Source organism: Mya arenaria, chromosome 7, assembly GCF_026914265.1.
Source record: "Mya arenaria isolate MELC-2E11 chromosome 7, ASM2691426v1".
In the NCBI taxonomy this organism is placed as follows: Eukaryota; Metazoa; Mollusca; class Bivalvia; order Myida; family Myidae; genus Mya; species Mya arenaria.
In genome coordinates this window covers 17,947,705-17,971,748 of record NC_069128.1, presented here as the reverse complement: position 1 = coordinate 17,971,748, position 24,044 = coordinate 17,947,705, and the positions used below count along the sequence as shown (strand labels likewise).

The 24,044-nt window shown below is 34.7% G+C and overlaps 1 protein-coding gene across 10 annotated transcripts in view; it reads left to right on the top strand.

Annotated features, from left to right (window-relative positions):
* The window catches only part of LOC128241920 (uncharacterized), a 45,782-nt gene extending 24,032 nt beyond the window's left edge, over window positions 1-21,750 (top strand). For 3 of the 10 annotated variants that reach the window (XM_052959054.1, XM_052959052.1, XM_052959051.1), the window contains exons 3-4: window positions 19,588-19,775; window positions 20,398-21,750. In XM_052959054.1, coding sequence (XP_052815014.1) covers window positions 19,588-19,775; window positions 20,398-21,635 — 1,426 coding nt within the window. In that variant the 3' untranslated portion in view covers window positions 21,636-21,750. Of the gene's footprint in view, window positions 1-3,400; window positions 4,608-6,093; window positions 6,259-8,180; window positions 8,382-13,583; window positions 13,974-15,258; window positions 15,678-19,587; window positions 19,776-20,397 lie in introns of those variants that run through there. The other 7 variants (XM_052959050.1, XM_052959056.1, XM_052959055.1 and 4 more) reach the window with 7 other exon arrangements.
* The last annotated feature ends 2,294 nt before the right edge of the window (window positions 21,751-24,044 follow it).

Sequence of the window (24,044 nt, the reverse complement as noted above, 5' to 3'; positions counted from 1 at the left end):
TCTTATCTTGCCCACGGGCGAAGATAAAATGCCCGTATGAAACTCTTTTTTTAATGGTCACCACATTGTAATTACCTCCCTTGTTGAAGACTCTCGTCTGTTTAAGCATCATGGAAACCTAGTCTTGTGGCAATATTTAGAACGCTTATTAATTATTTCCGCTTCAAATGTCACCATAAAACAGTTTTCGCGCACCTCTCCAGAAATAATCATTCACTCTCCCTAGAACTATTTAAAGACCGATTTGACTATTAACATAATCTGAATCACTGCGCGCATACCCATGACAACCACGAATTATCGCATATCCATACGCAATTATTTTCACCTAGCACAAAAGAGTTCCAGCAAAAACTACAATTTTACTTAATTTTGTTTAACTGAGGTGGGAGAAAAAGCATCTACCATAGCCGCTCGTGTAAGATAGGTTCATCCCGACCCTCGCGCAGGATGTATTGCGGAAACGAGGTTTACGCTCGGGTCGGAATGAACCTATCTTACACTCTCGGCCATGGAAGATACTTATAATCTTTACAATATGGTACTAAAGTAGATATATCATACTGGTTTAATTTATATAGACGTTATCTAAAACCATTCAATGATTTTCATTTTTCACATGCACATTTTTAATATAATTTCAATACTTTTAACACAGAAGAACCGTTTAATAAGCTCTTGGGGGCATTATGATAGACTCACTGCATTCATTACATTGACACTTTTATTTTAATAGAATTAGTTTAGAATTGTTAGTTTTGTCATTGCAAAGACGTGTCAGACTTTTATCAATTATCAAAAAGCAAATATTTGAAAGTACTTGTATTTTGATCAATGTTTCGTTCGGACTGTAGCGCATAGCTTAATAACTAGGGTTAAAATTCTTTTTCACAAATATTAGGAATTTAATGGGATTTAACAACTATTTGAAGTCGGTTCCTTATCAAAACAGTGACACGCCGGTTACTGAAATGGTTGTTTATACCCTCACAGTAGGATTTCAGAAACTGACTTATCGAAATGCATTTTCCCATGCGCGAGCCAGACTTAACACTTATGATTAAGTTGTTTTTGTATAGGATTTCTCTAACATAATAAGTGTTTTAATTTCAATTATATTTGAATGGTTTGTTTATATGAACTCCTAAACTCAAGTCCGCATTGAGAAGTCCATGAGAAAGTTTGCTATCACGTTTTTAGATGAACAATCATTTCTTTAGTGTTTTTTTTTTAATTTATGTTTACTTTTATGTCTGCTCAACCTTTCGGCAATATAGGGACTCGCTCATGTTTTGGGACTATTTTTCCATGCTAATTCTTTCCAAAGCTATTTTTCTTTTTGATGATGAAATTCCAGAAAATAGAATTCAAGAATAAAAAAATCGTTTTTGTTGGGAGCGAACCCACGACGGTACAACTAAGAAAAAATAGGAAATTAACACGAAGACCGCTCGCCCACAAGGATTCATGCATAAGCATTGTGTAACCTTTAAGCCTTTTAATGAAAATCGTTACTAAGGCTTTTCATAATTGTGGACTTGAAGACAATATTTGAGTATATATCAACAATTGTTACAGGGTTTCAGCCGCCAGTATCTTAGATTTAACACTCCTAATAATTTGCCAAAAGATATAAAAAACAACAGAATCATATGCAGGAAGTGACACCAGATATTGCGAGTACGAACCGTGTAGTTGACAAATAACTGAAACGGTTTATTATGTCCGGTTAATTATCCAAAGTTTAGACTAAATCCGTACGGCGATCTCATTGGCGGAAACATGAGAGTAAATTTATGGAGATAGAAAAGAAAAAACCCTGAAATTTTGGCTGAATCATAATGGCTTTCATAGAAGTAGTTCGTCTTACTTGCTAATGTCCTTATAACATCCTGTTTCGGTTAAAGCCAGGCTGACCTGGCAACAACAGACTGATCGGTCAATAATAGTACAATAATGTTCAGAACTTCGTTATTGTTAACAACGTTGTTAACTTCATCGATGTTAACTTTAAAAAGTGAACTATTTTTTGGTATGTTAATATATTTGATTTTTTTAAGTACATCGGAAACAGTCGTTCCAAATCTATTTAGGAATACAGATCACAAGTGAATCCATTACACTTTCAGAGAAGTAAATATTTTAAAGTTTACAATGATGAAGTTAACAAAAATGCTCCTTTTATTGAAGTTCTGCACAGACGGCCCGTTGTCTGCACTTTGTAGTAAGGACACGCTCATTTGTAGAAATTCGCTTTTTATGAACCATAATTTTAATTTGAACAATAAATATTGTTCTTTATGATAATTTTCACCCGTATATTTCAATAGCAATTTGTCAAAGAGAGCAGTTCTCTATGACACAAAAACACTTCTATTGAATAATCTTTGAATAGAAAACCTTATTTGGGCATCATTAATATTGTTAATGACATACACATGGAATTTAAATTTCGCTGTTAGATGTAGGGATAAAAATTAAGGTAAACATTGTATGGAATATAAATATTACAATTCTGAAGTGGATATATTTAATTTGAATATAATACCGTTTAATTTCAAAACTTACTGATGCGCATTTATATAATGTGTTTTTGTTGTTGAAAAGAATTCATTGTCGTAAAATGATCGTTTTGTTTACGACAACGAATCGCTAAATATGCTAAAAGTTCATCAACAGTTTTCATTGGCATTTTGAATAGATAATATCTGCTCAGGGTAATCATTTTCATTTAAATCTCACGACCTATAAAATACAAGAATCTAATCAGTGACGCATTTGATTGGATATATTGCTTTTAATGAATTATTTTATTTAATCTTGGTGTTTCCAATTAAATGACAAAAGTGAATGGAAATGCTACAATAAATACTTCGTTGAAGGATGAGTTTTTTTTTAAATATAAAATCTCTATAGGCATGCTTTAAGAATTAAAGGCATAATTTGGAATTAGGGAATAATCCTGAAATTGCAGCAACTCAAAAATGTTGGAATATATCTAAATCTGGGTTCCGATATTTCTAATGCAGCATCTTGGATAAAGTATTAGAATTTTAAATTAAATCTCAATTTAGACAAAATGGATTACAATAAGGATTAGGATAATCTAATGGTTCAAATATATGGTATCTATATAATATGTTATAGATTGGTGGCATTTTCCCGTCTGTTCTCAGAGTTGTACTTCACAGAGATTGAACGTTTTAGAATTAAAAGGAAATTGTTCATCGGATACTATATATTTGTCTGCATGCAAGTATGTGTTATATACACAGTCGATTGAAGGTAATGATCTCCGGGTTTAGTGTCATATGACCTGTACATGTTTAGTGACATTTTACCTAAAAATATTAACCGAAACCTATAACTATGATTCATAGTAAGTTTATGCTAGATCGTCGTTAACCCTTTGATAAATCTGAAGAAAAAAATGAATACTTTTAGGTCAAATGTCACTATAATTTACAGGTCATATTGCACCAAAGCAGGAGTTCATCCCCTTCAAACGGCTGTGATAATTTATGGCATTTTTTCATTTAAAACCGCTGTTGTCATACCATTCGTGTTTGTAAGTTGGTAACTATAATCTGTGCGTGTGCAAGTTCTCTTCTGATTTATTAATTAAAAAAGATTTGATAACAATATACCTGTCGTGAAGTATACATTTATACCGAGCTCTTAAGTATTTATTCCATATAAGCTGGGGACCAGATTTTTTGTACTGATAAGAATATAAATTCACAGCGGGGATAAAAACTAATATTTTCAGCAATAAATTTCGATCAGACGTATTGAAAAATAGTTCAAGTTTATCTTAAACATTTTTCTTAAGTGGTTTCAACTGCAAAATACTGTCAAATACTCACACATAATCGATTTATCCGTTTAACAAATGAACATTATGGCACCGCAAAAACAAGAATTATTACCATTTAATGAGATTGGAATTAATTTGAGTTCCATTTTATTGCGTAATCATCAAGTTCAAGTACCAAAAAAATAAATAGGGAACGGTGTGGCTGGATTTAAAAGCAGGTGTTTGACTTGACTTGACTTGAAGTGTCATTAATTCGGGTCTGAGATTTTGGTAAATAACGTTTATTTCTTATCAATTCGATGCTTATATTTAACGTGCAGGTTGTGGCAGTTTGGAAATTTAATAACGAGGTTCTGGTTGAAGAGAAAATACAATAAATTGTTTTCTTTGGACATTATTGTTTTATAACCAATAATGAAAGGTTATTTAAATAATATAAAGTATTTAAAATTGAAGACTTACCACGATGAGTGAAGAAAAGGGTAAAACAGCATTATGAAAAGACAAAATTGGTGGTGACTGTTAGTATATTAAATAAAATGGAAATTACCCAGCTTAAAGCACCTTTAATTCGGTATAACACGGAGCCAGTTCCAACTATAGTACTTTCCGATGTGAATAAAGAACAAACTCCGTATTCTGACGGTGAAAATAGTGATTTTGACGATGGGGAATCACTGACGTTAAGAAAAAATGGGTCATGTGACCGGAAATTATTATTACCGGAAGATGAAAATACATTACCGGAAGTGACGTACGGTTTAGCTCCACGTGAAGCATGGATGTTCAGGTAAATATATATTCGAAACAAGAAATATCATTGATTGAAATGAAATTCCCATTTAGTTTAACCACTGTTGCTAAATAATTTTCATTTCCATTTTGACGAAGCGTTGAACTGCAGATAATTTCATCGTCATTCTTGACGTCATACTTATTTTGAGATTATTGGCTGTGACGTCATATCGGGTAATGACGTCATGAACGTTTATGACGTTTCTACGTAGCAACGGTGCAGATTTACAGAAATGAAAGAACGATGAGTTTGTTTCTTTGGTACAATATGACATAAAAACCTGAAAAACAGAGGAAAAGCTGTACAATCAAGACAAAGATGTACCGCTACAATCTTCCTAGAATCAGGTAAAGCTCGTTACATTTGGAAAACATGGTGTCTTCTATATATATATATATATATATATATATATATATATATATATATATATATATATATATATATATTTAATACAATCGGAATTATGTAATAGGAAATGTATTTCACTGATCGCTTTTAATTTGCTAGTGCAAAAATATTCGCAGTCTAAAATGAGATATGTGATAGGACTTTCATTATGGTTTGATGGGGCGTAACTCCAGCCCCCATGATCGGAAACTAAAAATAAAATATCGGCTTTAAATTTGATAACAGATTACGGACCTACGCCGAGAAAACTTGGAAATTGAAAATGTTGTGAAATAAATATGAATTGGTGCATTCTGATGTATTAAAGACGTATACTTCTATCTATCAGGTTTGCTTGCAAAATATAGCGGGGGGGGGGGGGGGGGGCGGCGGGCGGGGGCATTTTGTTTGTTTGTCCTTGCAACGACATGCGACCTTGAACCGGCAATAGGTTTATTGTGTACTAACATTGCACTGGCACAGGATTTTCAAACTCAGTATATTAGTATAATATGCAGTACAAAATGCAAGTTTATAAAAAACAATCAATATGTTTTCACAATTTCGGTATTATAATTTTTAGTTGGAAATTATAAGATTTTTTTTTGATTTTTTTATTTTATTATTGAGCTTGAAACTCCGGTGTCAGAGCATCATTTGATACCTTGAATATGGATTATGAAAGTTCTTAAATGTACTGACATAAACAGGATAAGAAACTACGAGTCCTTTAATCCCAAACCGTAGGTCTATATAAAGAATAAAAATTGTGCAAGTGAACTTTCAAAGTAAGTATTCTAATATTTGTTTTAACTTAATACACGTTTCTCTATTTTCTTCTTGCGCCTTAAGTCAATAAACACAATGTGGTTAGTAAACAAATATGATGTTATATGATATTTACTATGCAATAATTGTATTGTAAACAGTCGGCTTATAATTATAATAATAATGTCTTCCGTTGAAGTCGAAATATTCAAATAAAAGCTCTCAAATAGAGAACCCTTATTAGTTGTCTTTGACAAAGGTAAATACACCAAATTACTTGAAATTGGTCTATTGGTCGTGATTAAATACAGCCCTTGGTTAAAGTAGGCGAATTTGTCAAAACGCTGTTATTTATTCTGTATTCAAGTTCAGTTTTGAAAGTTTTGACCTTCTTAAGGTCCGTAAATTGTTTTTGTCAGCATAACAAAATTGGAAATTGTTCAATATTAAAGCCTCTAAACTTCATATTCAAAACATGGAATTACAAATTGTAAGTACTTGTTGTTTGTAACTTAAATAGTTTTGTAAAGCAAATAATGAAATGGGATTATTTAAACAAGAATGCTGTTTTATAAAACCATTTTGAAGTAGGTTATTCTTTCTTTTTTAAATTGACTTACAGTTGTACTGTGTTAGATTAACTTTCATTTGTTTAGGCCAAACTAAATTTATTGCTAGATTTTCATCCACTTTTTTTCTTTTTAAATGACATTCTCCTTCCTTTTCCTTAGATGAGTGTGTTGCCGTTCAATATATTTTAGATTTTATAGATTATTTCAGTCTCGTCTGTGTACATCATAATACATATACATACAGACACATAAAACATAAAGCACATAGCCATTCTTTCAAAGAATTATAAGATACAATATAAAAAAGTTGTCTTGCACGTACATTGTCTTGATAAAACTATGACAGACGAAGTTGAAGCATTTATTTAATGTTCAGGTCACTTTACAAAATGATTAAAAGAAAACGGTGTCCATACTTTTTCTTATTGCCTAAAGGACCATACACATGTGTTCCTAGACGAACCACGAACACGACCGTAACAATTATCATGTTTTACATGTGAATCATCATACATCGACTCTATAGGTATCAATAAACGCCGTTCCCGTACAGTACCGGACAAAACGCAAATACAGACCCAAGTTCAATATTTTCATTAAAATTTAAGACGCGGCGCAAAAAGTGAGGGGGGGGGGGCAGGGGTGAGAATCTAGCAATTAATTTAGTCGCCTTACCTTACTTTTAAAAGCCAATAGCTGCGATGTTAAAGTAATAAACTATAAAAACAATTCCGAAATAGCTAAAGAATTAATTTTAATCTTACCACAAATATCAGTACATTTTGGTTTTCCTTTGAGTAAACATGTTTAGAAGCGTTACTGTATTATGGAATGTATAATGGAATGGGTCGCATCCACTCTGACATTTTAATCATGTATATAAATATATTTATATTCTTTACTGCATAACTCTTAAGAAAATTCTGTTCTGGTCTTTCATGGTGTTTACAACATTCAAGATCTATAGCACTAAGCATATAACGTTAACATTAACTTCACATAGTACAGTACCGAACAGTACAGAACGTATTAACATAACTGAAAAATGCAGGACAGGGCAGTGCAGTGCAGTGAAGTGCAGTGCTGTATCGAACAGCACAATATCGAACAGTGTACAGTACAGTAACAGTATATTGCAGTACAGTGCCGTATATAGCAGTACAGAATAATACAGTAATGAACAGAACAGAGAGCAGTGCAGTGCAGTGCGGTGCAGTGCAGTGCAGCGTATTGTAATGTATACATAGCAGTGCAGTGCAGTGCAGTGCAGTGCAGTGCAGTGCAGTGCAGTGCAGTGCAGAATAGTATACTACGATATAAATGCAATACATGACTGTACAATACAATGAATAAATAGAGGAATATCTTTTTTCTGTTATTGTTTTGCCAATCAGTGTCTTATTTTATAACAAATATAATGGAAAATCTAATTAGATTATATTTTTGACCGACCGAAAAGCTCAATAAAACGTTAAACAAAGATTATGTAATATTATAACTGTTTATTTGCATTCATCACATTATGTACATCTTTTAAGTGCTTGGATGACAAAGTGTTACACTGTTCAAGCAATCTTATTTAAAGAAAATGTTGACAAACTTTGTCCATTGACAGGCCTGAATAGTTCAAATATTGGCCGCTTTGTTCATTAAGTCAAAACGTTTCGGATTTGGTGAATACCGCTGACTGAATATATTACAATAGTGTCGTAAAACAAAAGACTTAACACGGATCGTTAGTGCTTTGAGTGGTAGATTATGGGTTATTGAACAACTACTTATGATTATATTTGATTAATTATAAACTATGACAGTGAAATTTTACCGCAAATTGGTTGGTACTTAAATATGCATTCGGCCGTCTGTTCAAAAGAAAGTAGTTTTTATAGTTACTAATGTTATTTTTGGATATACAGCTGTGTGTTATTATGGATACTTCATAATTAATGGATTATCGAATTGTTAACTTGAATGTTCTTATCGGACATGAATAAGTTATAAAACTCCTTTAAACAATAGCTTCGTAAATTTCATTTGAAAGGTTGGTAATTGTTCATAAATTGAAGACAGGTTGAAGAGGTTGAAGGGCTTTTTACTTTTGAAATAAATAGAGAGATCGGCCATTTTTGTTTAGTTATAATAAGAGACTCATTTCAAAAACGGAGTTTCAAGGTATTATAATTGTCATATTATTTTTATATCTTTTTAAAAAAAATGTTTAATTATTTAATAAACTCAGAAAAAGGCGAAACTTTATTTTACCAAATACGATTTTAAATTTGGGAATATTCTATGGCATGAGTTTATAGTACGCCGTTTATTTTATTTTATTTTATTATCTTCGGGGACAAATATGACCTCATGTGCATTAATAAAATAATCGGATGAATGTTTTAAATACAATCCCGGGAAATCCATCAAAATGAAAATGGGGTTCATTTTTATTAACGTATTGAGACCAGCTGGGTCCATCATATTCACTAATATATCGAGTCGAGCTGGGCCAATATTCACTTAAATCGTTAAAAAATAGAATATTTAGTTTTGATGAATTATCCAAATTATACCACAACAAAACAATAAGCTAAGCAAATCTTATTATAAGGGATTTAAGATGTTTCAAGAAATTGGGGGCCAGCCCAGATATAAAATAAACGTAACGGGATATCATAATTAAAAAACGTCACGGAAACAGAGCTACATACTGAATTACCACAAAAATGTGTCAATTTTACCTAATGCGCGTAACTGTCAGTCAACCTTGCTAAAGTTTTAAGTTTCGTTTTTCAATTATTTGTATTCACTCGTATAAGGTTATTGACTTTAAATAGAGCGTATTAAACACTATTGACTTCTAATTATTAAAAACCAAAACCTTTCTTTTAAATATTTGAGGAACGTGATTTATGTCGAATAAATGAACTCAGTATTTTATTTAAAAAATAAAGCAATCAAAGAGCATAGTCGTACCATTTACATTAGATTTGAACCAACACTTACTTACTTTCTATAATGCGACCAAAATTATGCCAAAAGATAAGTTGTACCATTTCCATTATTAGTCAAATAAGCATGTATAGTTAAAGCTTCACTCTCAAAAATTTACAGTTTTGATCTTTAATAAAAAAAATGACTCAGAATCAGCTGATTTGGGCATCAGTGCCTTCATTTCAGCCATATACATATTAGATAACACACAATAAAACAGATTTCAATTGTTTGGTCATCTGCCGAAACAAATTCTTAAAGCATTAGTAATGCTTTTAGCCATAATACATCATTTTTCAGACATGAACATGAAATGAAAACTGCGGTCTACTACGATTTATCACTGGCTAACAGGACATTAACGTAAAAAAGGCTCATTTCAAGACAAAAAAAAATCATTCTGCGAGAGTGCAGCTTTACCTTACTACAGCATATTTCGTCATGTTTTGTAATTATTTTAGTACTTCGATCGATGTTATAAATGTAGATATCTACGAGCATTGTAAACTATAATTTAGATGTTTATCTTTGTCAAGAGTAAAGACTGAAAAGTGTCAATGGCCACCAGCCAAAGTAGATATAAAAAGAAAAATATTGAACTTTTTATATCAGGTGTTAATTGTATTACGTTGGTCAGATAATACTATTGTTTGGTGATTAGGTAGCTGAAGTTTACATATCAGGCTAATAAGATAACTGTAACAGTTAATGAAATTAAAATAGACGAATTATACGATTTGTTTGAATAACTTATTACGGACAGTACGGCGTTATACCCATCTCTAACAATTTTAAAAAGGACCTATCTCTTATCATATTGATATTATCCTTATTCTCATCATCATCATCATCATCATCATCGTCGTCGTCGTCGTCCCCGTCGCGTTGTTATTATCCGTGTCTTCATCGCCGTCCTCGCTGTTGTCATCGCCATCATCGCTGTCGTCATCATCGCTGTGGTCATCATCATCGCTGTCATCATCGTCATCATCATCGGTCGTCATCGTAATCATCGCTGTGGTCATCCTCACCATCGCTGTGGTCATCATCATCGCTGTCATCATCGTCATATCGCTGTTGTCATCGTCACCATCATCTTCGCTGTACCTTAATTAGATGGGTTTTTATGTTTTGATCATAAACGTCAAACGAGTAAGACATTCTAATGCATTCAAATTAAAGAAACATATTTTACATCAACCTATACTGTGCGCTTTAAAGCTGCACTCTCACAGATTGAACGTTTTGACATTATTTTTTTGCCTTGGAACGAGTCATTTTTTTGCGAAAATCCATGGAAATCAGTTATATAAAACTGCTGACAAAATATCAGATCACAGATTTTTATATTTAAGTTCAAAAAAAATTTATGCATTTTTCTTAAACCGTTAGTAACGGTTTAAGCGATAAAACATTAATTTTCGAACGGAAATATGAAAATCTACGATCTGATTTTTTGTCAGCAATGTTATTTTATTGGTTTGCAGATATTTACCCACAAATTTCTCTTTCCAAGACAAAAAATAAAAAAAATGTTAAAATGGTAAATCTGTGAGAGTGCAGCTTTAATAAAAAAAACTTATGTTTTAGGTATTCTTCAAATATTATTCATTTTTAAATTACTTTACAAAACACCATACTATCTTTAGTAGAAATATTTAGGTTAAGTATCGTTAAAAGCTAATGATATAATATAGACACTCTAATAAGTTAAAGAAAATATTTGCTTTATGTCAAATTTTGCGACATGCGATACACAGTTAACAAATTTACATCGACTTGTTTTGTAGACAATTGTCTGCTAATTCATGTTAAAATGTTTGCATTCAAACGCGTATAGAAACAGATCAATGTGGTCAATTTATTATTTATATCTTGGTTCAAAACATTAGCTATTTATTTTCATAAAAGCGTTTCACTGCATGTTCAAAAGATCACAAGTTGTGAACAAGGACTATCTTCGTACTGTATGTGCCTGAAAATGAAGCGTAAGCTTTTCGGAACTCAGAGGTAATCAGATTTATATCTTTGAAATTTTAATCTAGTGCTTATATTTAATGATTGAATTTTTTTCAGAGGTGATTCGTGCGATCTCAAATGACCTTAGCCTGTATTTGAAAACGCATTTTACTGAGTGAAAATTGCCAACATTAAGCAAGGAATTGTTTGAAGTGTTTTCTTCAGTTGAATTTTATCGATTAGAAGTGATTGAAAATTAGACCGGGGTCTACATATTCTGTTTTGCATTTTTTTTAGTTCACGTGTTTTTAGTTTAGTTTAAGTGACCATTTACAGTTATTTTCAAATGAAACTTTCAAAATAGCTAAATTTCGTATACTAGTAAGTTAAAAATGTATCAGGGATATATATCATGGTCAGACTAGCCATTCCCATGAACGCGATTACCCTTCTTGGATAAATTGCCATATTGACGTCATAACGGCGTGCGGTACATGAACTATGGACGTCAGTTTTGCTCTTTAGAAAAAGAACTTATTCAAGTCGAAAAATCGTTTTCTATGAGATTTCTATTCGATTCACTTTCACTTAATGTGAAAAAGCAAGCATACATTTGTGGTAATTCATAGGGTATTAACATCTTTTGAGTTTTATTTATTTTATTTGCTCTTGTGCATAATTCCCATGTGGAATTACTTTCTAATAGCATATTTCAATTCACTTTTAACAATGGTCGAAAGATAAATTTGATGTATTCAATACAAATGTTGCATCGAAGATAATATTACCTCTATAGAAAATGCATTCGTAAAGAAAAATAAAATAAACCTGTGATCTTTATGCAGTTAATCAAAATCATATGGGGTAAACATTTAAAAATCCATTATAGCTTAAACATTAAATACTCAAATGTTTCAAGTTGCCAGCAGATTTTAATGCATTAAATGCATGTGTTTGAGGTAGACCACAGTACGATCTTTTTTCACTTAAAAACCTTGTCTGAAACATCATAAACAATTATTTAGCATTTAAATATGATCCATATAGGATTAAAGATCACTGGAAAACCCAGACAAAACAATTAATTTCTTCTTTTTATGGAAGCGTGCTAGTGCCACACTGTATAATAGTTTTTGAAAGATACGATCTCGTTATTAGAAAACACTAATTACCAGATCAGCATTAGAGGTTTAAATATGACCATGAAGGGGTCTAATGATCACCATGATGGGTTGAAAAATCACTATGACTGGGTTAAAAGATTACAATGAGTGGTGTAATAATCGCCATGACAGGGTTGAATGATATCCACGACGGGTTTAAAGATAACATTGACTGGTTTCAATAATAACCATGAAGGGTTCAATTATCACCATGACGGGTTTAATCACCATTACGGGGTTTAATGATGACATCAACGGGGTTTAAGGGTCACCACGAGGGTTGTTATAATCGCAATGACAGGGTTGAATGATGGCCATGACGGATTTAAAGATAACATTGACTGGTTTAAATAATGAAATGACGGGTTTAAAGATAAACTAAACTGGTTTAAATCATGACCATGACGAGTTAAAAGATCACCAAGACGAGGTTAAATGATGACTATGACGGATTTTAATGACGACCATGACTGGGTTCAATGATTACCATGATGGATTAAAAGATTACTATGATGGGTGTCATAGTCGCCATGACGGGCTTAAAGATAACCTTGATTGGTTTAAATGATGATCGTGAAGGGTTTAAAGTTAGCCTTGACTGTTTTAAATGATGACCATGAAGGGTTTAAAGATAACCTTGACTGTTTTAAATGATGACCATGACGGTTTTAAAGATTACCTTAACTGGTTCAAATGATGACCATAACGGGTTTAAAGATAACCTTGACTGTTTAAATGATGACCATGACGGATATAAAGATAACATTGACTGGTCTAAATGATGACCATGACGGGTTAAAAGAAAACCATGAAAGATTTAAAGTCAACACTGGCTGATTTAAATGATGACCATGACAGGTTTAAAGATAACCATGATGGGTGATATCATCGCCATGAAGTTTAAAGATGGCCATGCTGGGTTTAAAGATGACTTTAAGGAATTTACAATAACCATGTCCATGACAGGTTTAAGTATAACCTTTGCGGAGTATAGTCTATTATTTTTCATGGTCATTTAGACACATCAAGGCTGTGTGTGTGTGTTCATAATATCAAATGTTTGAGTAATAATGAGATTTTTTTTGGACAAAAATGGCCGATTTCTCTTATCGATTTCATTTCTTTACTCTCAGCGTACACTTAAGATTAGGGTCCATCAAAGAACGAGCTTAACTGTGTGTCTGATTCATTAAAGTGGGTGAAATCTCGTGTAAAAAAATGAAAAGAAAATCTGTAATTAAATGCAAGTAAATAATGGAGTGAACCTTTCTAATAAGTCGATGTTATTAAAAATTCCTATCATGTTAGCAAACTCACTGTTGAATTGAGACACTTCTATGAAAGGACTGAATAGAGGCTTTATGGGGTATCACAATCCAGGAGAAAATGGAAAATATAAATTATTGATTAAGATATTGAATGGAAGGAGATATATTTATTAAAACACTAGTGGTAAACATGCAACGATCATTTACAATACACGGTGATACGGGAGAGTTTCGACTGGAATTTCCTAAACCAAGGTAATGTTTAACATTTAAATTGTATTAAATTGAATTGAATGAAAACTGAAATGCATTAATGCATGATATTTTGTGATCAATATTTGAATTCCATTCATTGCTCCAGACAGGATTTGAAAGGGCAGGGTGTTAGGTGCGCATTGAACGAGCCCTTAATGGGGCGCTTGCAAGGGCCAATGTTGAATCCATATTTGGTATGGATTGTAAATGCGTTCAATACTTAAAGTTTGTTATGAATACCTTTAAGTTAGCTGTTTTCTTTCCGTCAGTGTCAAAATTATGTATATTAATTATTTTCATAATCATTTATGAAATTTGATTTGACATTTAATGTCCAATATATATCAAATAAAGTTCATTAACATCAAAGGCTGCTTTGGGCACATGGAATTTAGTAAAAAGGCAGAAGGGGGCCAGAAAAGTGCAGTAGGTAAAGTAAAGTAAAGTGTTTGTTTATTATAGTGTCACCCCTCTTAGTTAAGGGCCAGCCCGTTGGGCTTATGAGACACCTACATTCGTGAACATCTTTACCCCGATTCCTATCCCAAATACCAGGCGCCTGGCAGGAAGGCAATCGGTACCCCTCGATTTAACTAGCTGCTGGGTCGGCAACCGGCCATGTCAGAACAAGCCCCGAGTGAGACTCGAACCTTCGACCTCCCGCTCCGTAGGCGGACGCCTTAACCACTAAGCCACGGAGTAGGTCGGGGCAGCTGTGTAAATGCAGTAGGATGGGGCAGCAGGGTGCCCCCTCCCCCCCACTGCCGTTAAGGCCTAGCTGGAGCACTAAATCACAGTTCTAAACTACTTGTTGCAACAGAGGGTACTCTTTAAAATGAGATATAAAAGACTTATTTCGTGGAATATTTTTTTTTCTTTTTTAATGATATCTTACGTTAAACATATCTGAATATAATTTTTAAAACATGTTGTAAAGATAATTAAATATGAGAAATTGATTATGCATTGATATCAATATTTCATTTTCAGTTATGAACTTATTTTTTTCAATGGAACGTAATCTTTTAATGTGATGTAAAGTATATGATTTAATGGATGTTTCTTATTAATATTGGCATTGATATTTGATTTACATGTAAACTGAACCAGAATGGCTTAATGATATTTTCGTATTTATTTAATCATCGATATTTGATTAACTTACTATCCTTAATGGCAAATCGATGTTCGATGATCAGTGTCAAGCTTATTATTATTGAAATCATGAAGTGTTAGTTTGTAAAGAATTACGCATTTATTTGCATTAAGGAACTTTTAAAGTTTAATACAGCATGATTGAATAATAATTTTGTGAAGATATATGCACTTTTGCATTAATGCCAATACGCATGATTTTATTAATTTACATAGATTTTGAATATGTTTGTATTCAAATTGTCACAGACATGTCATAGACCATGAGTAACACTTGTACCGTCTGCATCTTTACTTTAACGGAAAATGGAATATCATGATTATTTGACTAAATTAAATGTGTGTGTGTTTTTTTTCGTTCTGGATGGCGTGTGTAGAACATTGCAATAAAAAAACGTTGTCATATTTGTACGTCACAAAATGTACGGTATACAAGTTTGTCAACAGTAATTATGGGATGAATATTGAGTTATTGACCAATCAATAAGCATTTTGGTTAACTTTAAAACTTATATATCGAAGGACCAGGAGTTGTTTGTACTAAACTGGGTAAGCTTCAGCCTTTACTTACATGCATTTTCTTAAAACAATTATATTCTCTTCGTATGAGATTTACACACAAATTTTAGTTTATATTGATTTCAATTAGCTCGACTGTGATTGATGCTAGAAGGTTATAGAATCACTCTTGAATTCGTTTCCTGGGTAGAAACCAGTACTGGTGTCCATTTTCGGAGGTCATGAGAAATAACCGCTGGAGGGGATCGAACCCACAACCTCTTGGGTGAGAGGCGGATTATATATAAATGTCTTTTCCGAGAATGTTAAAAAAGATACTTGTTTTAATATGATAGCAGTTAATACGTATAATGTGCATTCTAATAAATACCGTTCTGGCTTTTTTATTGGGAAGCAGACATTTTGTTCTTACTGTTAATGCTTTCTAAGTTTAAGTTCATCGTTTTGTTAAATCATGGTTTCAGAAAGTCGCGTGCTTAGGTCTTACTCAATAAGTTTAAGTGTGTAAATATTATTAAGACAAGTTTACTTAAAAAATAAGATGAAAAGAAAATCCCTATTTTGGAGGCACAGTGAAATCGGAAAGTAATGGCCATTCGTAATATATATCGCAACACTTCGCAGGGGCGGTTCCAGGAATTGACGTTAAAGGGGGCGTGACTAAGGGGCGTGTCCTTTTGACACACGCCTCTCCCTCGATTCCGAAAGTATATGGCATAAACGGTTTGCATATGGGTTTGGATTTTGGAATTGCTTCCTGAGGACAATTTTAACCATTTGTAGTCAGAAAATTGTGCATTTTTAGCTTGCATTAATACTTTTTTTACTCCCATATTGAAATAAATATTAAACTTTTTAGACGATTTTAGAGCCCCCCCACCCCCACCCCTAAATCTGCTAGTGCCTCGACCATTAACCAACGGTATATCCCGAAAGTTGCCGGAGATTGCCGAGTTGATACAATTACGTTATATTTGTACCAGTCCCTGAAACTCATGGAACAACCATCCGGTGTTTGCAGAAAGTAATTCCAATTTGAAGATAAATTGTCTGCACATTTTCCATGTCTGACAAACTGACAAATAAACAAAAGAATGTTAAATGTCTGGTACGATAAGAAAACAAAAAGCTGAAAAAAGCCAGCAAGTGCAAATGCTGATACTTATCATTGGCGGGGTGGTAAAATAATACCTCAGAGTTTAAAATGTAAACAAGCAATTGTTTATTTGTGTCTGAAAGAAGCGGATATTGTATTTTGAATTCAATTTGGACATTGACACATGTGTTTATGATTGCAGGTTCAACGTCAAAAGCCATAAAAATCAAATATACAATGCATGCGATACGCCCTGTTATGACAAATATTATGCAGTTTATCAATTTATTATATTGGTTTAACCAGAATGCACATACAATGCATGTACAGTGCCAATATTAATAATAGCTGCTGCACTCAATACCCGAGTCATTGAAAATATAAACAACGAGTACGAAGCGCGAGTTATGTTTAATTTCAATCACGTCGAGTGTTCGGTGAAGTTACTCATTCGGAACTCCTCGGCCATTTTTTTCAAAAACAACCTCGGATGTATATGGACGGTTTACATACTTAAAGAGTGGTACGTTTAAGTCCGCTGCAAATAGATCGCGTAGTAATCTTATTTAGTAGTTAAAATTTATGACTTAACTCTTGGGAATCGTAATTATGTTTGCAATAATACACTTCACTGGCAATCAATTTAAACTGAGAGCAATGAATACAACTCTTAAACACTACATTTAATTAATGCTTTTATTCAAAAAAATACGGACTACTTCAACAGATGTACCGGCATACATCCGAGGTTGTTTTTGAAAAAATGGCCGAGGAGTTCCGAATGTGAAGTTACTGTGTCGGACCATGATACTGTCAAGCTTACCAATGTATATTAAAATATCGTTCTTATTTATTCGCACCCTACATTGTTAAGCGATCTGATATGAGAATTAAAAAAAAACTCCGAGTTTTTGCAAAACGTTCGTGTAAAAGCTACTTTTACAACTATTCCAGTAATTGAATACTAACTACTTTTCGCTTCTAGTGTAGCGTGCAGTAACTGTTTTGTATCACGTTGTCAAGGTCACCGTGCAATAAATAGCATGTGTATATTGAAAAAAAACACTTTGTATTGTGCACACTGATTCTTGCACGGTAGGTGCTCCACCTATTGCATAATTATGTACAACTAAAACTTGTAAATTGTTGTTCGGCATATTTGTATGTTCTTGTACATGGTTATAACGCCGTAAACGTTGGTATATTTCACTAGTTGTTCTTGTCCTGTGTATTTCTCTCCTTATTTCACTCGTCTGTCTTTGTGTGAGTCTGTCTGTGTATTTCTCTGTGTCTCTATGTCTGTCGGTGCGTCTGTCCGTCTGTCTGTGTGTATGTCTGTAATTCTCTGTGTATGTGCGAGAGTGCATGCCTGCCTGCCTGCCCGCCTGCCCGCCGGCCCGCCGGCCCGCCCGCCTTCCAGCCTGCCTGCCTGCCCGCCTTCCAGCCCGCCCGAGCAAGCTTGCCTGACCGTCCGTCCGTCCGTCTGTCTGTCTTGTCTGTTGTACAAACACAAGTAACTACCGGACTGGTATAATATTTGAAACCATTGGAGTTTTCGGTTCACAGACGGGTTCACCCGAAGACCCCCACCGCAGTTTAGGAATGTTTGCTTAGAATTAACTGCTGGATTATTTTACCAAGAATCGATGGCTGTCTTTGTAGCTTATTCATGTTATTCCGATATAACAAAGGCATTTACTGACAGTTTCCGCAGATAAAGGTTAAAACCGCTGATTCAACCATAAACCATAACGTTTTCATTTGTTTCGTCATTGATTTTATTGACGATTTTGTTACTTTGTTATTTTAATATACGTATTATGGTAATCGGAACTGTCTCATGTGTTGCGGGAGTCGGTGATGGCTGTATATCGATAGACATGTGGATTGTTTTCTCTGTAATTGTTTACTTGTTGCCTTATTTACCATGACTGGAAAATGCATTTCAAGGGCATTGTTTGTTTTTATATTTAAAAAAATATCAAAAACATGATCAAATAGTTTAGCCATTTTTAACTCCTCGGCCATTTTTATCGAAAACAACCTCGGATGTATATGGACGGTTTACATACTCAAAAATCGGTATGTATAAGTCCGCAGCAATAAGATCGCGTAGTAATTTTAGCATTTAAACCATATTACTTTTCTTTTGGGAATCTTAATTATGTTTGCAATAATACTTTTCACTGGCAATCAATTCAAACTTAGATCAATAAATACAAGCTAAAACACTACATTTAATTAATGATATAATTCAAATATGTACGGACTTCTTCTTCTGATGTACCGGCATACTGTGATACATCCCAGGTTGTTTTCGATAAAAATGGCCGAAGAGCCCCGAATGGTATTTTAGCTTGATTATAACAGTGGATTATTTTCAGCTGATAACAGTTAATAACTGGTTCTTTATAGCAATGTGGGGGAGTGAATATACTCAGTAGTTTATCTCCGTGATAATCCTATTGTTTATTTAGCATCGTTGCATTGGAATTGAATGATTCCTAATTATCAACTGACTTAAAATGGATTTGTATAGATACATCAGATTAAGTAATTTGCCATTCCATGACGTCATGTGCAGGAGTGGTATACAATCTGCAACCTATAGTATCCCAATACATGATTACCTTAATTCGCGGTATAGACCCGGGTTTTTTTATATCACGCGATCCGATTAGCTACATCATTCTTAGATCCAGTTAAGACCAATCCTGATATTCATATTGGTCATTTGAGTATGATTTGGAAACTCTTTAGAAAAACATTGTTTCCAACATTATTTGGCAAAAGTTAATTCAAATATAAATAAATAGAGAAAAAAAATATTGTTTATATTTTCAGGTTGATGGAGCGCGCCGGAGTAGGCGCGAGGAGTGCGCGTTCATTGCCTTGGGTGGAAAATGAAAAGGAGGCTTTCCAGCACCACGCAGAGTACCTGAAACGCTTGTCCAAGCTTCGCGAGGAATTGATACAACAAGAGCAAAGCAACTTGGCCAACGCCCTCGACAGACTGAAAATGAGATCATATGGTAAGTTTCAGGAACTTTAAACGATCTGAATTGATACTTTAAGGTAACTTTAGGTAATTTTTAACTCATGGCATACTAAGATCGAATGATTGAGGACAGTCCGAAAATGACCGAGTTTATTTCGTGAGATTCGCGGATATTAGTTTTTACGATGTTGACGGATGATTGAATGTTTTTTACAAATCAATGTTTCCTGGAATAACAGAGTTATCCCACCTGCTTACATATGTTATCATTCTTCAAATGATAAAATGCGTCATTTATCAGTTTAAACTTCATTCAGTCATATTTTGTTTCATAAAATATATGTATATAAATATGTCAAACCTGTATTAAGTGGCCACCTTCGGGAAAAGGTCAAAGTGGCTGCTTAAGACAGGTGGCCACTTAATCCAGGTTGAAAATTTCCACCACTTGTTCCGCCTTGTTTAGATAGTTTGATTATATATCAACATATATGTCAAAAACGACAGGTACCGGCTCGCTTCATACGACACAGCTGGCTACCTCACTCCAGCAGTCAAAACTTTAACACCGATGTCATATCTAGCTAGCCATGTCGCGTTTAGCAACTCGATGTTCTTATTAATGTATATAATTATGTAACATTAATGTTTTTCAGGTCGCGAGTATGTGTACAGTCAGCCACAGCGGGAAAAGAAAGCGAAGCTGCGATTTTCCGCTCAACAAGAAAATAACCCTGCAAAGCGCAATACTCTTATTACCACGTTTGAGAAATTCCAAAGAATGCGTCCGAAACGTGAGCCTCCGACAATAATGCCACTTGAGGGAAAGTCGCTGATTGATACTCCGCCAGTTACCGATCGAATCGATCGCCACGAGAAGCGTGGTGGTGGCCTTTATAATGGCAATGATACTTCCTCTGAGCGATCGGTAGATGAAAATGTTAGACTGAATTTACAGCGTCTGACGTCACATCCGATACCCAGCATTCCTCGTCAGCGAAGGAATATCAATCGCGATTTAGTTCTAGAAAGTAGCTCCATTCGTCGCCATAGTCACCCGACGCCGCATGACGCGAATAATTCAAATGTGGCGGAGGAACGGATTGCCATAATGCAGAGACAAAAACAGAAACTCTTGAAACTAAGACACGAGGCAAGGGAAACAGAGAAGCTGAAACTCATGCCTCAGAGTTTTAGGCTTGATACACTAAGTGACGATGATAAAATGAACCTGGATAAACTGAAGGATTATTATTGCATATATTATGTTCCTGGGCCCCCTGCGTCGCCGAGTGATAGTGAAAATGAGCTCCACGTCCATTTGCCTAGAATTGGAGTAAGTAGTCCGTGTAATCATTTTGAAAACGAGGCTGCATTAACTGAGCGGAGTAAAAACGGTAAGACAGTCGGGTTTCGTATTGCCACAGATAACTTTGTTCCTCCAACGGCATGTAACTGCAACTGCCGTATGTACGTGGCAGGAAATCGAGTCGAATCTTCGTTTGACCAGACACTGATTGATGAGTCTATCTTTAAGACGCAAGAAGCAAATGCTGCCGAACCTGGTGGTCAATATGTAAACATTGCGCGCAAGAGTACAATGTCTACAAGTAGAACGAGTTCGCGCAATACAGAAAAAAGCTGGAGCCAGAGAAATAGTCCCGGAAAAAAGAAGTCCCCGACAGGCTCCAGTGAGAAAATGAGAATTCATGTCGACATGCCTGCAATTGTGTATAATACCGTGCACAGTCCAGAGCCAACTGAAAACACCACTGGCCTTGTGAAGGCCTTTAAACAAAAAGAACTGAGGCATCGTGAATACTGCAATTTGATGGAAGATGTCCGTGAACTTAATAAAATATCTGAGACATTGTCTGGAGGAGGCCCAGTTTGATGCCATTTCGTTATAGCTTTAAGATAGAACAGTATTATATTATTTATCTATTATAATTATCCGTTTCTCCGCACACTTTTATTTATTTATTTGTTACAATAAAGATTATTTTAGATGTATGACTGTTAAGTTTTCAAAATCAATATAACAAAACAATCGAAGTTCAACATATAGTTTCTCCTATACATGTAGCTTCGTCTGTGAGACTAATTTCAATTCGTGTGTAGCATAAAGGGTTAATTCTCTTTACCAAAATGAAATCAATGTTAACCATATTGACCCAAGGTAACGGTCACAGCTGAACATGTGAAAACAGCTCCTTAAAATAACTTGACCAAGATATCTATGAGACAAACATTTTGACCAAGTTTCATGGAATTGTGACCTCGTTAAGAAAAAATGTTCAAGATTAGTTACTCGTTGTGACGCCTAATTGAACTTCCCTTATACTGAACAGTCGCTAGTTGTAGACCAAACAAACGGTTAACCAATGATATGATTGTTGTTTTGTAAATAAGCAATAGGCACCTGGTTGCGTTATTTAACTATTTTTATAATTTATAATGATCTGCCCGCGCCCATATGACTGCATTGTGCCTCGACCCGGCCATGCTGCCGAAGGTGACTTCAATACGTTGAGTTTTGATGTCGAAAAGGGAAATTACCCCCAAGCGGTCGTTGGACATACATCAAAAGTATAAAGTTCGTTGCCAAAATGCTGTGGAATGGCGATTACTGAAAAGTGAGTGATTCCGCAGCGCTGACACTTAGTAAAGAAAAAAAAGAAAAGGCTGCACTCATAAGCCACTCTGCTTGTCTGATTCGAAGCTCAATTGGATGCATACAATAGAGCCCTCTTCGCGACGTGCACGCGTCAGCTGATCGACGAAGGATAATTTTGTTTTGGCGGCTGGTGATTTTATGGAGACAATTTTTCTAACTTACTTTAATGATTAGGTGTTTATGTCACCTCTGTGGCGATAACAAGGTATTGAAACAATTGACCTAAATCACTCATGTTTCACCTATGTAACAGACTGCACAAATTGCTATGTGTACCTGTCGGAGTTCAAACCCATGACCTCTCGCTCTGAAGGCGGACACTCTACCGCGTCGCTATAAAAGCTAGCACTATACCCAGACAATATAAGTGCCGCTATATACACATCGAATGCCCGGTTTCACCTGGGATGACTTTAAAATGATATGGTGATAAACTCCCGCAGCCCTCAATTCTTACTTCCTGTTTAACAAAGTTACATATTAAATCATGTACACGTGCAAGTGTCTGTCTGAGAGTTATCATGTAACTAGTATTTCCCTTCATTGGTTAAACAGTTATAAGTATTTAAATCTGGGTATTCTGGTGTCATGTCAATTTCCGTTGATATTTAATCGAAAAAAACACAACACTTTTCGACCAAGTTCCATTAAGATCGGAATGGAAATCTGGCCAGTTAATATGTTCTTCTTTAAAACATTCGATACAGTCATCTACATTGACATCGATACCACCTCGAAAATACGGGTTGCTATTAGGTGTTCGCCTTGACGCAGTGACCTTATGCAAGGAGTAGGGAGCAAACCACTCGGCCATACTCATCCCCGAAGGAATGGATCAACGACCTGTTTCTGATGTCATTTTGTTTGCTTCAAACAGGGAGAAGTTATTGAAACGCAGTGTTTTTTACCCTCAATAATAACATATAGCAAATATAAGCATGGACGTAAACAAAATCTCATTACATAAAGACGCCTCCCTGAAGTGCGGTGGCAATGACCTGCACATTGGTGATAACTTCTGTTTGCAAATGAATTGGGCATTCTTTTTTAATCATTGAATGGTCGTGGCTTTTACTCCGTTTCAAGCCATGGCGTTGAACTCAGTCTACTAAATGAAGAGTCGGGCGTATACACCTACAAAGCATCATTCTCATTGATTTCACTTCAACTGAATTAAATCACAAACGTAAACATCTTTGAAGTATTAAAACTGACTGTTTGAAGACAAAAAGAGCGTACAAAATGACCGTCTCTTCGATTCAAAATGGTCTAGCGATCGTGCGAAGTTTATTTGTTTATTTGTCGAGTAACATCATGAATGGCCTTCTTCTTCTTCTTCTTCTTCTTCTTCTTCTTCTTCTTCTTCTTCTTCTTCTTCTTCTTCTTCTTCTTCTTGTAGTTCTTCTTCTGTGCCAAACATTGAAATTTACAACCCACCGGTTGTTGAGGAATACACCAAAAAAGTAATTCCGAAGCCAAAAATGCTGCGAGGACCGCGATTAATGAAATATGGAGGGTCACACAGTGCTGACGCTTTGTAAAGAAGGAACCCTCATTGGAGCCACGCAGTGGTTTACTTCGAAGCTGCATCGGCTGTGGACAATATAGTTATGGTTTCATATCAAG